The 19,251-nt window shown below is 40.8% G+C and overlaps 1 protein-coding gene across 3 annotated transcripts in view; it reads left to right on the plus strand.

Annotated features, from left to right (window-relative positions):
- Nucleotides 1-307: 307 nt before the first annotated feature.
- Nucleotides 308-19,251, plus strand: part of ETV6 (ETS variant transcription factor 6) — a 39,402-nt gene continuing 20,458 nt past the window's right edge. The window contains exons 1-3 of one of the 3 annotated variants that reach the window (XM_075855669.1): nt 308-788; nt 1,395-1,611; nt 14,530-14,665. In XM_075855669.1, the coding sequence (XP_075711784.1) occupies nt 1,585-1,611; nt 14,530-14,665 (163 nt within the window). In that variant the 5' untranslated portion in view covers nt 308-788; nt 1,395-1,584. Of the gene's footprint in view, nt 789-1,133; nt 1,612-14,275; nt 14,390-14,529; nt 14,666-19,251 lie in introns of those variants that run through there. The other 2 variants (XM_075855670.1, XM_075855671.1) reach the window with 2 other exon arrangements.

The raw sequence follows: 19,251 nt of genomic DNA on the forward strand, positions 1-19,251 counted from the left end.
CATCCCCCCTTCCTTCCATCCCCCCTTCCTTCCTCTTCCTCCCATCCCCCTTCCTTCCTCTCTTCCTAACCTCCTGGATATCACCTTCCCTACCTCCCATCCCCCTTCCTTCCTCTCTTCCTAACCTCCTGGATATCACCTTCCCTACCTCCCATCCCCCTTCCTTCCTCTCTTCCTAACCTCCTGGATATCACCTTCCCTACCTCCCATCCCCCTTCCTTCCTCTCTTCCTAACCTCCTGGATATCACCTTCCCTACCTCCCACCCCCCTTCCTATCTCTTCCTCTCCCAGGGATGTCGCAGTGTCGTCCTCATTCTGCACCTGTCTCATCACAATGATTAATGTTTACATAAATACCTCCCCCTCCTCCTGCTATTCTCTGTCCCTTCCCATTCCCCTCCCCCTGCTATTCCCTGTCCCTTCCCATTCCCCTCCCCCTGCTATTCCCTGTCCCATCCCCCATCTTCCTTATTTCCCATGTCTCTCTGTAGCCTGAGCTGACATTTCCGGGTAGGTCTTCTTAAAGGGGCCGCGACCTCGTCATTCTGTCCGGAAGCTGTGGCCCCTGTGTGCAGCCTCTTGGGGGTCTGCTTGGTTTTCTGCTTCTCTCCAGGGCATGCAGCGACCCCTCCCGCCCTATTATTCCTTCCAGGGGAGCCGTGAAAAGTTTTCCCGCCGACAGCTGAAGGGTTAAGCAGAGACTTCCTCCACAACATTGTATCATCTGCGGCAGTGACTGTATCCAGAGCCGTCACATTGTATTATATCACCTGAATCTCCATCCAGGGTAATATCAAGCCCCTATACCTGCTGTCTTCTCCGAATACTATTACCCCCCCCCCCCCCTTATATTCACTTCCTACGTGTTTCCACCTTCCTGGTCTCAGACTATCCCACATTTTTCCAGAACTCCCTCCCCCATCACTCCTTGCTCCCCCCTGCCCATCACTCCTTGCTCCCCCCTGCCCATCACTCCTTGCTCCCCCCTGCCCATCACTCCTTGCTCCCCCCTGCCCATCACTCCTTGCTCCCCCCTGCCCATCACTCCTTGCGCCCCCCTGCCCATCACTCCTTGCGCCCCCCTGCCCATCACTCCTTGCGCCCCCCCTGCCCATCACTCCTTGCTCCCCCTTGCCCATCACTCCTTGCTCCCCCTTGCCCATCACTCCTTGCTCCCCCCTGCCCAGCACTCCTTGCTCCCCCCTGCCCAGCACTCCTTGCTCTCCCTCCCCCTTTGCTCTGCCTGGCACTTCCCTGTCTGTGTTTCCTGGTGCTCCTGTCCCTTTAAGAGGCAGAGCTGGTTGCTGGGAATACACGTCAGTTTCAGGACTTGCACTGAGATCAATGAGGGAGGGGGGGGGCACTCACTTCTGCCTTCACTTCTCTCTTCCAGGAAGGAAAACAGAAAAAAAAACTGAAATCCAGAAACAGAAGCAGAAACCCCAACAGCTCTGCCCCCCCCCCAACTCCAGCCGCCTGGGGGACAATGTGTTAACTTGTGGGAGTCAGAAGGGGTGATGGCACCCGGGATGTGCCCCCCCTGATCGCAGCACCAGCCGGCGGGACTCTGCTCATTCCTGGCCATGTCTTCTACACAGTTCTGTATTAAGGTAAGTGACCGGCTGGCGCCTCCTCGGGGGTCCTCTAACTGCACAGGGGGGTACTTACTTATAGTCACTGCCGCCTCATGTGAGGTGGGGGTCCTCTAACTGCACAGGGGGGGCACTTCTTATAGTCACTGCCGCCTCATGTGAGGTGGGGGTCCTCTAACTGCACAGGGGGGGCACTTCTTATAGTCACTGCCGCCTCATGTGAGGTGGGGGTCCTCTAACTGCACAGGGGGGTACTTATAGTCACTGCCGCCTCATGTGAGGTGGGGGTCCTCTAACTGCACAGGGGGGGCACTTCTTATAGTCACTGCCGCCTCATGTGAGGTGGGGGTCCTCTAACTGCACAGGGGGGGCACTTCTTATAGTCACTGCCGCCTCATGTGAGGTGGGGGTCCTCTAACTGCACAGGGGGGGCACTTCTTATAGTCACTGCCGCCTCATATGAGGTGGGGGTCCTCTAACTGCACAGGGGGGTACTTATAGTCACTGCCACCTCGTGTCAGGTGGGGGTCCTCTAACTTTACAAGGGGGGCACTTGTAGTCCCTGCCGCCTCCTCGTGTCATGTGGGGGTCCTCTAACTGCACGGGGGGATGGACACTTATAGTCACTGTGGTCTTCTCATGTCAGGTGGGGGTTCTCTAACTTTACAAGGGGGGCACTTCTTATAGTCACTGCCGGCTCCTCGTGTCAGGTGGGGGTCCTCTAACTGCACGGGAGGGGGCACTTCTTAGGGTATGTTCACACGGCTTATTTTCGGTCGTTTTTCAGGCCGCAAATAGCTCGAAAAACGTCAAAAAAATCAGAAGCAGAACGTCTCCAAACATCCAGCCATTGATTTCAATGGGAAATACGGCGCTCTGTTCCGACGGGGCGTTTTTTACACGGCCATTTTGAAAAAACGGAGCGTAAAAAGACGCCCACGAAAAAGTGCAGGTCACTTCTTCAGACGTTTCTGGAGCCGTTTACGTCACATTTACGTAAAATCTTTTTACGCCGTGGAGGGCGGTTGTGAAATTTGTAACGTTGTAGTCGTGTATTTGTCGCTTTTACGCACAATTTAATGCATTTATATGAGTGGTACCTGTTGTGCGCTGACTCTAATTTCAACAATTGCGCAGCCAAATTGGGGGTGGGGATTATAAGAGGTTGTTGATGTAGAAGATTATTCGTGTTTTCTGTATTCACATGTATCGCTGCGTCTGCGTGCAAAATGGCGCAAATGCTAATGCAAATGTATGTGTGCGATCTGACGATTTGTGTGCGCCAATGTTTGTAATTATGGGGTTAATCGGTTTCTTTACGGGACGCCCGGTTATTGGGAAACGATGGGTGCTACGGCCGCCTGTCACATGGGGCGCAGACAATCGATACCATGCGCTGCCTGCCAGTGTCTGCCTGCTAACAGGCCATGTCCCGGAGGGTTACACTATCAGATTTAATTGGTGGAGTTTCCCTTTAAATCGTCTGGGCAGACTTCCCCTTTAAGCTGCTGACAGTCATGCCTCCCAGTTGTCCTGATTCTATGGGGCTGTCACAGATTCCCTGAAGGGCTCCTGGTATCCAGATATTTATGGCAGCCTGTACTCTGTGAATGGAGCGCTCGCAGTGGGGACAACGCACTTCACAAAATACAGACTGCCCTAAACATCCCCTCGAGTCCCCTGTATGATGGCGGCGGAGACCCTTTATCTGAATTGCTCCATCTTGTAAACGTTCTATCTTTTAGGAGTCTGTTATAATGGAATTTGCTGAACTGTGAAGCTAAAAAAGAATCAATTGTAACTTGGTCTGGAAACCGTCAACATGCAGGCTAACTGCTGATGACGGATCTTATTCTAGATCTATTTTCTAATTCTGTCTTAAGCCAATCAGACACACAGACCATCGCCGTGATAGACTCAAAGTACTAACCAGGGACCGGTAAAAAGATCTGTCAGCAGCTTGTTGATGGTTTCCAGGGAGAATTTGATAAGTGGGGTGAGCAATTCAGACTTCGAATCCATGTTCTTAAAAGGTGGAGCTGCGGTGTCAAATAACCGTCACCTCTGCGTTATTCTCCGCGCCGATCCTTGTTGATGACTGCCATAAATATCATGAAATCAAAGCAATGCTCTGCAGCCTGTAGTAGCTGCAGAGCATTGTGCCCAGGCTTCTACTGGAACTCTTCCCTCGCCCCCGAGAGTAACGTGTCCCAAGGCAACTTCCCTGTCGTGGCCGCTGCCATCTCCCAGCATGCCCTGCAGCCGTCCCTGGCGCGGTTACTAACCGGTTGATCTATAGTGTTTTCCAGTCTGAGAAAGCTGGGTGACGTCTCCTGTGTGCGGTTTATATTGTGTGTAACCCAGCTTTCCCATGTTCCTGACAAGCGACGTTGTGATCCGTCCCCTGATTGGCAGTTCAGCCTTGTTGGTTGCCATGAAAGCTGAATTTTTTTTTTTATTAAATGCGTTTTTCCTCGGATGTTTCTGCCGCAGATTTTCGGAACGTGTACTGTTCACGCTCGTATTGTCCGTACGTCTGTGGCGCAACTTATCAGACTTCTGACACCAACAAACTGCGTTCCCCGGAGTCTGGCCTCTGGTGTAGGACGCGCTCTCCCTGCGTGACGCAGCCGTGTTAATCGTTACACAGGACGTGTTATAAAGCGGTGGCTGCTGACGCCGGCCGGCGCAGTGTGACGTCGCTGTTACAGATACGGAGTGCCGATCCTGCCCTTTAACCTCCAGGCTGCGCTCTAGAGGGAGTTTGCCCTTTGCCCGATCCTGGGAGGAGAACCGCGTGTTGACTGAGGAGATTGAAACGCGCCGCTCCGTCAGCGTCACATGACTGACGGATCTCTACTTATTCTCTGGTGACCGCCCGGAGGATATGTAAATAAACATGGCTGCCAGTTTTTTTTAGGAGACGACTCCTCACATAGTGTCCGTCTGTATGGTGCCGCCGCAGATATCCCCCTCCCAGAAGCAGCTTCCATGTAGCTCCGTAACTCGAGACGTTGTACGATGCCGATATACGACCGGCTTCACACGCACGTATCGTGGTCGCGACGCTCACAATGACTACGGTTCTACTAAACATAAATCGCCATAAAAAGGAAAGCGCACGTGGCGTAATATACTTGCTTCCGCACGCTAGGCATATTACGTGCACTTATGCTCCTTATGCCACCAGTATTTTGCGTATATCTTAAATTAGTTTGGCGCATTTTACGTCTCCCCTTAGCCACACCCCTTTTTTCTAGACACTTTCAGGTAAATTTAACACAATACGTTTGCCACATACAAGATGCATTTCACATAAAGAGCAGTGTCAGGGCATGTTCACACGCAGTGCTTTCAGACGTAATTCGGGCCGTTTACGCCTCCAAACATCTGCGCGCTGCTTGCAATGGGATTTACGGTGTTCTGTTCCCACGAGGCTTAATTTTACGCGTCGCTGTCAAAATACGGAGCGTAAAAAGACACCCGCGAAAAAGAAGTGCAGGACACTTCTTGGGGTGTTTTTTGGAGCCGTTTTTCATTGACTCCATTGAAAAACAGCTCCAATAACAGCCGAAAAAATGCGCCGCAAAAAACGTGAGTTGCTACAAAAACGTCTGAAAATCAGGAGCTGTTTTCGCTTGAAAATAGCTCCGTATTTTCAGACGTTTTTTGCTAAGCCGTGTGAACATACCCTTATAGTAGTTATATTCTTGTATATAGGGGCAGTATTATAGTAGTTATATTCTTGTATATAGGGGGCAGTATTATAGTAGTTATATTCTTGTATATAGGAGCAGTATTATAGTAGTTATATTCTTGTATATAGGAGCAGTATTATAGTAGTTATATTCTTGTATATAGGAGCAGTATTATAGTAGTTATATTCTTGTATATAGGGGCAGTATTATAGTAGTTATATTCTTGTATATAGGGGGCAGTATTATAGTAGTTATATTCTTGTATATAGGAGCAGTATTATAGTAGTTATATTCTTGTATATAGGGGCAGTATTATAGTAGTTATATTCTTGTATATAGGGGGCAGTATTATAGTAGTTATATTCTTGTATATAGGGGCAGTATTCTAGTAGTTATATTCTTGTATATAGGGGCAGTATTCTAGTAGTTATATTCTTGTATATAGGGAGCAGTATTATAGTAGTTATAGTCTTGTATATAGGAGCAGTATTATAGTAGTTATATTCCTGTATATAGGGGGCAGTATTATAGTGGTTATATTCTTGTATATAGGAGCAGTATTATAGTAGTTATATTCTTGTATATAGGGGCAGTATTATAGTAGTTATATTCTTGTATATAGGAGGCAGTATTATAGTAGTTATATTCTTGTATATAGGAGGCAGTATTATAGTAATTATATTCTTGTATATAGCAGCAGTATTATAGTAGTTATATTCTTGTATATAGGAGCAGTATTATAGTAGTTATATTCTTGTATATAGGGGGCAGTATTATAGATGTTATATTCTTGTATATAGGGGCAGTATTATAGTAGTTATATTCTTGTATATAGGGGCAGTATTATAGTAGTTATAGTCTTGTATATAGGGGCAGTATTATAGTAGTTATATTCTTGTATATAGGGGGCAGTATTATAGTAGTTATATTCTTGTATATAGGAGCAGTATTACAGTAGTTATATTCTTGTATATAGGGGCAGTATTATAGTAGTTATATTCTTGTATATAGGAGCAGTATTATAGTAGTTATATTCTTGTATATAGGGGCAGTATTATAGTAGTTATATTCTTGTATATAGGGGGCAGTATTATAGTAGTTATATTCTTGTATATAGGGGGCAGTATTATAGTAGTTATATTCTTGTATATAGGGGGCAGCATTATAGTAGTTATATTCTTGTATATAGGGGCAGTATTATAGTAGTTATATTCTTGTATATAGGGGGCAGTATTATAGTAGTTATATTCTTGTATATAGGGGGCAGTATTATAGTAGTTATATTCTTGTATATAGGGGCAGTATTATAGTAGTTATAGTCTTGTATATAAGGGCAGTATTATAGTAGTTATATTCTTGTATATAGGGAGCAGTATTATAGTAGTTATATTCTTGTATATAGAGGCAGTATTATAGTAGTTATATTCTTGTATATAGAGGCAGTATTATAGTAGATATATTCTTGTATATAGGGGCAGTATTATAGTAGTTATATTCTTGTATATAGGGGCAGTATTGTAGTAGTTATATTCTTGTATATAGGGGCAGTATTGTAGTAGTTATATTCTTGTATATAGGGAGCAGTATTATAGTAGTTATATTCTTGTATATAGGGGGCAGTATTATAGTAGTTATATTCTTGTATATAGGGGGCAGTATTATAGTAGTTATATTCTTGTATATAGGAGCAGTATTATAGTAGTTATATTCTTGTATATAGGAGCAGTATTATAGTAGTTATATTCTTGTATATAGGGGGCAGTATTATAGTAGTTATATTCTTGTATATAGGGGGCAGTATTATAGTAGTTATATTCTTGTATATAGGGGCAGTATTATAGTAGTTATATTCTTGTATATAGGGGCAGTATTATAGTAGTTATATTCTTGTATATAGGGGCAGTATTATAGTAGTTATATTCTTGTATATAGGGGGCAGTATTATAGTAGTTATATTCTTGTATATAGGGGGCAGTATTATAGTAGTTATATTCTTGTATATAGGAGCAGTATTATAGTAGTTATATTCCTGTATATAGGAGGGCAGTATTATAGTAGTTATATTCTGGTATATAGGAGCAGTATTATAGTAGTTATATTCCTGTATATAGGAGGGCAGTATTATAGTAGTTATATTCCTGTATATAGGAGGGCAGTATTATAGTAGTTATATTCTGGTATATAGGAGCAGTATTATAGTAGTTATATTCCTGTATATAGGAGGGCAGTATTATAGTAGTTATATTCTTGTATATAGGAGCAGTATTATAGTAGGTATATTCTTATATATAGGGGGCAGTATTATAGTAGTTATATTCTTGTATATAGGAGCAGTATTATAGTAGTTATATTCTTGTATATAGGAGCAGTATTATAGTAGTTATATTCCTGTATATAGGAGGCAGTATTATAGTAGTTATATTCTTGTATATAGGGGGCAGTATTATAGTAGTTATATTCTTGTATATAGGGGCAGTATTATAGTAGTTATATTCTTGTATATAGGAGCAGTATTATAGTAGGTATATTCTTATATATAGGGGGCAGTATTATAGTAGTTATATTCTTGTATATAGGAGCAGTATTATAGTAGTTATATTCTTGTATATAGGAGGGCAGTATTATAGTAGTTATATTCTTGTATATAGGGGCAGTATTATAGTAGTTATATTCTTGTATATAGGGGGCAGTATTATAGTAGTTATATTCTTGTATATAGGGGGCAGTATTATAGTAGTTATATTCCTGTATATAGGAGGGCAGTATTATAGTAGTTATATTCCTGTATATAGGAGCAGTATTATAGTAGTTATATTCTTGTATATAGGTGCAGTATTATAGTAGTTATAGTCCTGTATATAGGAGGCAGTATTATAGTAGTTATATTCTTGTATATAGGGGGCAGTATTATAGTAGTTATATTCTTGTATATAGGAGCAGTATTATAGTAGTTATATTCTTGTATATAGGAGCAGTATTATAGTAGTTATAGTCCTGTATATAGGAGGCAGTATTATAGTAGTTATATTCCTGTATATAGGAGGCAGTATTATAGTAGTTATATTCTTGTATATAGGGCCAGTATTATAGTAGTTATATTCTTGTATATAGGGGCAGTATTATAGTAGTTATATTCTTGTATATAGGGGCAGTATTATAGTAGTTATATTCTTGTATATAGGGGGCAGTATTATAGTAGGTATATTCTTGTATATAGGAGCAGTATTATAGTAGTTATATTCTTGTATATAGGGGGCAGTATTATAGTAGTTATATTCTTGTATATAGGAGAAGTATTATAGTAGTTATAGTCCTGTATATAGGAGGCAGTATTATAGTAGTTATATTCCTGTATATAGGAGGCAGGCTGATTTAGTGGTGACTATTTATGGTGAGACGTCCTGTTCATTGTATATTATCCTCATTATCACAATTACAGCATTATTACGCTGCGCTACATTCCTGCTCTGAACAGATTATTGTTTTTTTTCTTTGGGGGGGGGGGAATTTTTTGAACTTTTGTACACCTTGTTCTCTTATATGGGAGGATCTTCAGGTGCGATATTCATTGGTCTGTTTACAAAAGAAAAATCCAGTCTGTTGGGGAATTTCCCAATTGAGCCCTAAGCAACTTTACATGTTTGATGGCAGAAATCAGTTTTCTTGAACTGACGGGCTGAATGTAACAACTTCTCTAATATTTAATGCCAGGGGCGACCATTGCGTCAATATACCTTTTTTCATTCTATTCTACAGATTGGTGAGATGTGCTGCAGATCTTGTCTGTAAATTCCTTTAGTCCCAAATATCTGAAATCTTTTAAAACGACCCCTTTCCATAGCCCTATCAGGACCTTAAAGGATAATAGAAGGGTCGTTCCGTTTCCAAGAGCTTATCCACAGAAATAAGCTGCGGACAGCGGCTCTTGTTCTGGACGCCAGGTTGCCCATGTTGTCGGCCTCCGTGTATTTTCACATCCAGGATAGAGGTCACTGGACTATTGGTTGCCTGTGGGACCTGCTTACCCAAAAGTTGTTGCGTTTCATATGTTTACGTTTTTATTTTGACTCCTGCAGTACCTTTTTTTTACCACTAATATTTATCAAATACTTTCCATAGGTGTCAATGCAACAGCGCCCCCAGCTCTAACTTTACTCTGTAGAAACTCTGACCTGTGAAATGTCGTAATTTACAAAGAAAGCGCCACCCAGAAATGGTTAACCCCTCATTTTCTTCATTGGTATGAGCTCTGCAGCATGAGTAGTATTGGGAAGCTGGGTATAAAACCCCTTTAATAGCCATTCCTGTCCTGTTCTGGTGCTATATGTAGTTGTCGTCCTGTAGAACGGCTCTCCTCGCCTGTTTTTATTCTTTCTCGTTCCTCTTGTGACTTCCTTAGACCTGACTGATAGGTGAGAGCGTGCGGAGGTGTTTACAGCTGAGGTTACTGCACTCTTCCACGTTGATTCATAGTCCGTCTGACCAGTTTGGTCGGTTTTTTGGCTTCCGTTCCCCATTGGGCCGGATCCAAAGCCTAGGAGAGTTTCATGGACTCTCCCAAATGTATGGAAAGTCCTTAACCCCTCCGTCGCCAGGTGATCTTTCAAACCGTCTGCGTAATTCAGATCAGTGGGACCCTACAGAGGTCAAGTAGCTGTGAGACAACTCTAGGGATGGGAACGTAGACTGAGCGCAGCCGAGAGGGGCAAGAGTCATGAGGAAGAAGGAGACGGAAAGAGAAACGGAGAAGGAAATTATCCAAAGACAAGATGAGCAGCCACCGCAGGGTGAGACCGAGGTGGGAGGGTCACGAGGAGGAGAGAGGCGGCCGGGTGACGGGAAGGAACCAACGGAGGAAAAACGCAAGAATAAGGGACATGAGGAGACTCGGAGGAGATTGGCGAAAATGGGTAAGAACAGGTAACTCCAGGAAGGGACTCGGCAGTGCTCGCCGGGAATGAAGGAGTTAAAACTTTTCTTTATACGCGGGACGGGGGTATTAAATATTTACATGCTCAGTACAACAGAGTGGAGAACGTGTTCCTAAAAGGGTTAACTTAGCGGAGAAGTGATAGCCCAGGGGGGCACGGGGGCATCGGGCTATATAGAGAAGCCGTGGCAGCTGCTGGAATATGGAAATGCCGGGGTTATAAATGAAATTATTAGACTGCAGAAATTGGGGAGACTGTGGGGAATATCGGGACCGCTCCCCAACTGGACTCAACGCATCGTCCTCTCCGAAATTCATCCGTACTGACGGCTTTATTTATTTATCGAAGGAGGGGGGGGATTGCAGGAAATGTAATTTAGGGGCTACTCTGAGAATTTAAGTGGTTTTTGTACCGTATTCACATGGATGAGATGTGCGGCAGGCAGGGAAGTTGCTGTAAATGGTGCCAGGCGGGTAAGAGCAGGTGCCCACAGTGCCAGGCGGGTGAGAGCAGGTGCCCGCAGTGCCAGACGGGTGAGAGCAGGTGCCCACAGTGCCAGGCGGGTGAGAGCAGGTGCCCACAGTGCCAGGCGGGTGAGAGCAGGTGCCCACAGTGCCAGGCGGGTGAGAGCAGGTGCCCGCAGTGCCAGGCGGGTGAGAGCAGGTGCCCGCAGTGCCAGGCGGGTGAGAGCAGGTGCCCGCAGTGCCAGGCGGGTGAGAGCAGGTGCCCGCAGTGCCAGGCGGGTGAGAGCAGGTGCCCACAGTGCCAGGCGGGTGAGAGCAGGTGCCCACAGTGCCAGGCGGGAGAGAGCAGGTGCCCGCAGTGCCAGGCGGGTGAGAGCAGGTGCCCGCAGTGCCAGGGTGCGGTGATTGCCAAATATCGCCTGTTCAGTGCAGAATCCACGGCAATAATCATTATTAATTACTGCGCACGTATGTAATCCTGAGCGTGTGAACAAGGTCTAAGACAAAGATTCCCAACAACATCCATATATATATTCTATATAATCGCCTCAACCCTCCACATTCCAGGTGTCCATAAATAAATGAAAACTGGATTTTTAGTATCACACAGGATAGGATTAGATACAGAGGATCAGCAGACAGTATCACACATGATAGGATTAGATACACAGCTCAGCAGACAGTATCACACATGATAGGATTAGATACACAGCTCAGCAGACAGTATCACACATGACAGGATTAGATACAGCAGAGTAGCAGCCAGTATCACACATGACCGGATTAGATCCCTCAGAGTAGCAGCCAGTATCACACATGACAGGATTAGATACCTCAGAGTAGCAGCCAGTATCACACATGACCGGATTAGATACAGCAGAGTAGCAGCCAGTATCACACATGGTAGGATTAGATACAGCAGAGGAGCAGCCAGTATCACACATGACAGGATTAGATACAGCAGAGTAGCAGCCAGTATCACACATGACCGGATTAGATACCTCAGAGTAGCAGCCAGTATCACACATGTCAGGATTAGATACCTCAGAGTATCAGCCAGTATCACACATGACAGGATTAGATACAGCAGAGTAGCAGCCAGTATCACACATGACCGGATTAGATACCTCAGAGTAGCAGCCAGTATCACACATGTCAGGATTAGATACCTCAGAGTAGCAGCCAGTATCACACATGTCAGGATTAGATACCTCAGAGTAGCAGCCAGTATCACACATGTCAGGATTAGATACCTCAGAGTAGCAGCCAGTATCACACATGTCAGGATTAGATACCTCAGAGTAGCAGCCAGTATCACACATGTCAGGATTGGATACAGCAGAGGAGCAGCCAGTATCACACATGACAGGATTAGATACAGCAGAGGAGCAGCCAGTATCACACATGACAGGATTAGATACAGCAGAGTAGCAGCCAGTATCACACATGACAGGATTAGATACAGCAGAGTAGCAGCCAGTATCACACATGACAGGATTAGATATAGCAGAAGAGCAGCCAGTATCACACATGACAGGATTAGATACAGCAGAGTAGCAGCCAGAATCACACATGACAGGATTAGATACAGCAGAGTAGCAGCCAGTATCACACATGTCAGGATTAGATACAGCAGAGTAGCAGCCAGTATCACACATGACAGGATTAGATACCTCAGAGTAGCAGCCAGTATCACACATGACAGGATTAGATACCTCAGAGTAGCAGCCAGTATCGCACATGACAGGATTAGATACCTCAGAGTAGCAGCCAGTATCGCACATGTCAGGATTAGATACAGCAGAGTAGCAGCCAGTATCACACATGACAGGATTAGATACCTCAGAGTAGCAGCCAGTATCACACATGTCAGGATTAGATACAGCAGAGTAGCAGCCAGTATCGCACATGACAGGATTAGATACCTCAGAGTAGCAGCCAGTATCGCACATGACAGGATTAGATACCTCAGAGTAGCAGCCAGTATCGCACATGACAGGATTAGATACCTCAGAGTAGCAGCCAGTATCACACATGTCAGGATTAGATACAGCAGAGTAGCAGCCAGTATCACACATGTCAGGATTAGATACCTCAGAGTAGCAGCCAGTATCACACATGACAGGATTAGATATCTCAGAGTAGCAGCCAGTATCACACATGACAGGATTAGATACAGCAGAGTAGCAGCCAGTATCACACATGACAGGATTAGATACCTCAGAGTAGCAGCCAGTATCACACATGACAGGATTAGATACCTCAGAGTAGCAGCCAGTATCGCACATGACAGGATTAGATACCTCAGAGTAGCAGCCAGTATCACACATGTCAGGATTAGATACAGCAGAGTAGCAGCCAGTATCACACATGTCAGGATTAGATACCTCAGAGTAGCAGCCAGTATCACACATGACAGGATTAGATACCTCAGAGTAGCAGCCAGTATCACACATGACAGGATTAGATACAGCAGAGTAGCAGCCAGTATCACACATGACCGGATTAGATACCTCAGAGTAGCAGCCAGTATCACACATGACAGGATTAGATACAGCAGAGTAGCAGCCAGTATCACACATGACAGGATTAGATACCTCAGAGTAGCAGCCAGTATCACACATGACAGGATTAGATACCTCAGAGTAGCAGCCAGTATCGCACATGACAGGATTAGATACCTCAGAGTAGCAGCCAGTATCACACATGTCAGGATTAGATACAGCAGAGTAGCAGCCAGTATCACACATGTCAGGATTAGATACCTCAGAGTAGCAGCCAGTATCACACATGACAGGATTAGATACCTCAGAGTAGCAGCCAGTATCACACATGACAGGATTAGATACAGCAGAGTAGCAGCCAGTATCACACATGACAGGATTAGATACCTCAGAGTAGCAGCCAGTATCACACATGTCAGGATTAGATACCTCAGAGTAGCAGCGTACCAGACATAGCAGGGCAGACCGTTGCTGTAGGCCCTGTAATAACGTGCGGTATTCGTGGTTGTGGAGGATTTGGAGATTTGCTCCTGGTGTTTGAATAGTGAAATGTTCTTATTTTACCTTCTTATGTTCTGCGGTTTTCTCGGATATTTCTTCCGGTGCACATACAACGTTTCGCTCTGTAGAACGTGAGATAAGCGGCGGCGGCGATAATTCTGTCATCTAAAGTAAATACTGAACGTCCTGTGCAAAAAACAATGCAGATAAAAAAAAAAACGGTGTTACCTATAGCAACCAATCTGCTCCAACTACAACATATTTATCTGATGAGAAGATCAGAGCAGTGATGTGATTGACTGCCGAGGATACAAAGCAACCAATCCGGTTCCAGCTTTCACTTTCCCAGTGGATAAAGTGTAAGCAGGTATCTGATAGGTTGCTATGGATCCATAGCAACCTCTCAGATTCAAGCTTTCATTTTTTTATTTCAGTTTATAAAATGAAAGCAGTGAGCTGATTGGTTGCCATTTGCTAGCCCTATTTTTATTATCTGCACTGTTTATTTTATTCATGAGGCCCATGACCGCCAATAAGATTGTTTCTTTCATGTTCCTATCTTTACTTCCTAGATGAAAGCTAGAATCTGATTGGTTGCTATGGACAACATTACTGTTCTTAGTTACTTTACCTTATACATAGCAACCAGTATAAGGCATTTTTTCTGTATGTGTCAGATGTGGTAGTTGTTTGTAATGGTAATTTCCAACTGGAATGTGGGGGAGGGGGTGTTATTTATTCATTTTTTTAAATTCGCATATTCAACATGGCTGCCGTTGCCCACAACAACCAGACTAAACCTAACACTTATTTTCTGTTCTTTTCTGAAACGTTACAGCAGGAACAGATTTCCTACTCTCCTCCAGAAAGCCCAGGGCAAAACTGTGCCACACCATCCCCCTCATCTCTCCATGTCTCCGGGCCACGCGCTTACAGGATGGAAGAGGATTCCGTTAGGCTGCCGGCGCACTTACGTGAGTGACTTCACCAATACATAGACGGCCTGCTTTCTCCTGTACTCAGTGCTGCCCCCTGCTGAGTTATGTACTATGGATGAGTGACAAGAATAGTCCTAGAAGTAGTTCTCACTTTTCCCACTCATTCAGCTGTTACCTTAACAAACGTTATAAGTTTATATGGCGCTAACCAATAGTAACTACTATAATACTGCCCCCTATATACAAGAATATAACTACTATAATACTGCTCATATATACAAGAATATAACTACTATAATACTGCCCCCTATATACAAGAATATAACTACTATAATACTGCTCATATATACAAGAATATAACTACTATAATACTGCCCCTATATACAAGAATATAACTACTATAATACTGCCCTCTATATACAAGAATATAACTACTATAATACTGCCCCTATATACAAGAATATAACTACTATAATACTCCTCCTATATACAAGAATATAACTACTATAATACTGCTCATATATACAAGAATATAACTACTATATTACTGCCTCCTATATACAGGAATATAACTACTATAATACTGCCCCCTATATACAAGAATATAACTACTATAATACTGCTCCCTATATACAAGAATATAACTACTATAATACTGCCCCTATATACAAGAATATAATATAACTACTATAATACTGCCCCTATATACAAGAATATAACTAATATAATACTGCCCCTATGTACAAGAATATAACTACTATAATACTGCTCCTATATACAAGAATATAACTACTATAATACTGCCCCCTATATACAAGAATATAACTACTATAATACTGCTCCTATATACAAGAATATAACTACTATAATACTGCCCCTATATACAAGAATATAACTACTATAATACTGCTCCTATATACAAGAATATAACTACTATAATACTGCCCCCTATATACAAGAATATAACTACTATAATACTGCCCCTATATACAAGAATATAACTACTATAATACTCCTCCTATATACAAGAATATAACTACTATAATACTGCCCCTATATACAAGAATATAACTACTATAATACTGCTCCTATATACAAGAATATAACTACTATAATACTGCCCCCTATATACAAGAATATACTACTATAATACTGCTCCTATATACAAGAATATAACTACTATAATACTGCCCCCTATATACAAGAATATAATTACAATAAAACTGCCCCCTATATACAAGAATATAACTACTATAATACTGCCCCTATATACAAGAATATAACTACTATAATACTGCCCCTATATACAAGAATATAACTACTATAATACTGCCCCTATATACAAGAATATAACTACTATAATACTGCCCCTATATACAAGAATATAACTACTATAATACTGCCCCCTATATACAAGAATATAACTACTATAATACTGCTCCTATATACAAGGATATAACTACTATAATACTGCCCCTATATACAAGAATATAACTACTATAATACTGCCCCCTATATACAAGAATATAACTACTATAATACTGCCCCCTATATACAAGAATATAACTACTATAATACTGCCCCCTATATACAAGAATATAACTACTATAATACTGCCCCTATATACAAGAATATAACTACTATAATACTGCCCCCTATATACAAGAATATAACTACTATAATACTGCCCCTATATACAAGAATATAACTACTATAATACTGCCCCCTATATACAAGAATATAACTACTATAATACTGCCCCTATATACAAGAATATAACTACTATAATACTGCCCCCTATATACAAGAATATAGCTACTATAATACTGTTCCTATATACAAGAATATAACTACTATAATACTGCTCCTATATACAAGAATATAACTACTATAATACTGCTCCTATATACAAGAATATAACTACTATAATACTGCCCCTATATACAAGAATATAACTACTATAATACTGCCCCCTATATACAAGAATATAACTACTATAATACTGCCTCCCTATATACAAGAATATTACTACTATAATACTGCCCCTATATACAAGAATATAACTACTATAATACTGCTCCTATATACAAGAATATAACTACTATAATACTGCCTCCCTATATACAAGAATATTACTACTATAATACTGCCCCTATATACAAGAATATAACTACTATAATACTGCCTCCCTATATACAAGAATATTACTACTATAATACTGCCCCTATATACAAGAATATAACTACTATAATACTGCCCCTATATACAAGAATATAACTACTATAATACTGCTCCTATATACAAGAATATAACTACTATAATACTGCCCCCTATATACAAGAATATAACTATTATAATACTGCCTCCTATATACAAGAATATAACTACTATAATACTGCCCCCTATATACAGGAATATAACTACTATAATACTGCCCCCTATATACAAGAATATAACTACTATAATACTGCCTCCTATATACAAGAATATAACTACTATAATACTGCCCCCTATATACAGGAATATAACTACTATAATACTGCCCCCTATATACAAGAATATAACTACTATAATACTGCCCCTATATACAAGAATATAACTACTATAATACTGCCCCTATATACAAGAATATAACTACTATAATACTGCTCCTATATACAAGAATATAACTACTATAATACTGCCCCCTATATACAAGAATATAACTACTATAATACTGCTCCTATATACAATAATATAACTACTATAATACTGCCCCTATATACAAGAATATAACTACTATAATACTGCTCCTATATACAAGAATATAACTACTATAATACTGCCCCTATATACAAGAATATAACTACTATAATACTGCCCCCTATATACAAGAATATAACTACTATAATACTGCTCCTATATACAAGAATATAACTACTATAATACTGCCCCTATATACAAGAATATAACTACTATAATACTGCTCCTATATACAAGAATATAACTACTATAATACTGCCCCTATATACAAGAATATAACTACTATAATACTGCCCCTATATACAAGAATATAACTACTATAATACTGCCCCTATATACAAGAATATAACTACTATAATACTGCTCCTATATACAAGAATATAACTACTATAATACTGCCCCCTATATACAAGACTATAACTACTATAATACTGCCCCCTCTATACAAGAATATAACTACTATAATACTGCCCCCTATATACAAGAATATAACTACTATAATACTGCCCCCTATACACAAGAATATAACTACTATAATACTGCCCCCTATATACAAGAATATAACTACTATAATACTGCTCCCTATATACAAGAATATAACTACTATAATACTGCTCCTATATACCATATAACTACTATAATACTGCTCCTATATACAAGAATATAACTACTATAATACTGCCCCCTATATACAAGAATATATCTACTATAATACTGCTCCCTATATACAAGAATATAACTACTATAATACTGCTCCTATATACAAGAATATAACTGCTATAATACTGCCCCTATATACAAGAATATAACTACTATAATACTGCCCCTATATACAAGAATATAACTACTATAATACTGCCTCTATATACAAGAATATAACTACTATAATACTGCCCCCTATATACAAGAATATAACTACTATAATACTGCCCCTATATACAAGAATATAACTACTATAATGCTGCTCCTATATACAAGAATATAACTACTAGAATACTGCTCCTATATACAAGAATATAACTACTATAATACTGCCCCTATATACAAGAATATAACTACTATAATACTGCTCCTATACACAAGAATATAACTACTATAATACTGCTCCTATATACAAGAATATAACTACTATAATACTGCTCCTATACACAAGAATATAACTACTATAATACTGCCCCCTATATACAAGAATATAACTACTATAATACTGCCTCCTATATACAAGAATATAACTACTATAATACTGCCCCTATATACAAGAATATAACTACTATAATACTGCCCCCTATATACAAGAATATAACTACTATAATACTGCCTCCTATATACAAGAATATAACTACTATAATACTGCCTCCTATATACAAGAATATAACTACTATAATACTGCTCCTATACACAAGAATATAACTACTATAATACTGCCCCCTATACACAAGAATATAACTACTATAATACTGCCCCTATATACAAGAATATAACTACTATAATACTGCTCCTATATACAAGAATATAACTACTATAATACTGCTCCTATATACAAGAATATAACTACTATAATACTGCTCCTATATACAGGAATATAACTACTATAATACTGCTCCCTATATACAAGAATATAACTACTATAATACTGCCCCCTATATACAAGAATATAACTACTATAATACTCCTCCTATATACAAGAATATAACTACTATAATACTGCCCCCTATATACAAGAATATAACTACTATAATACTGCCCCCTATATACAAGAATATAACTACTATAATACTGCCCCTATATACAAGAATATAACTACTATAATACTGCTCCTATATACAAGAATATAACTACTATAATACTGCTCCTATATACAAGAATATAACTACTATACT

This window comes from Rhinoderma darwinii, chromosome 3 (genome assembly GCF_050947455.1).
Source record: "Rhinoderma darwinii isolate aRhiDar2 chromosome 3, aRhiDar2.hap1, whole genome shotgun sequence".
Taxonomy (NCBI): domain Eukaryota; kingdom Metazoa; phylum Chordata; class Amphibia; order Anura; family Rhinodermatidae; genus Rhinoderma; species Rhinoderma darwinii.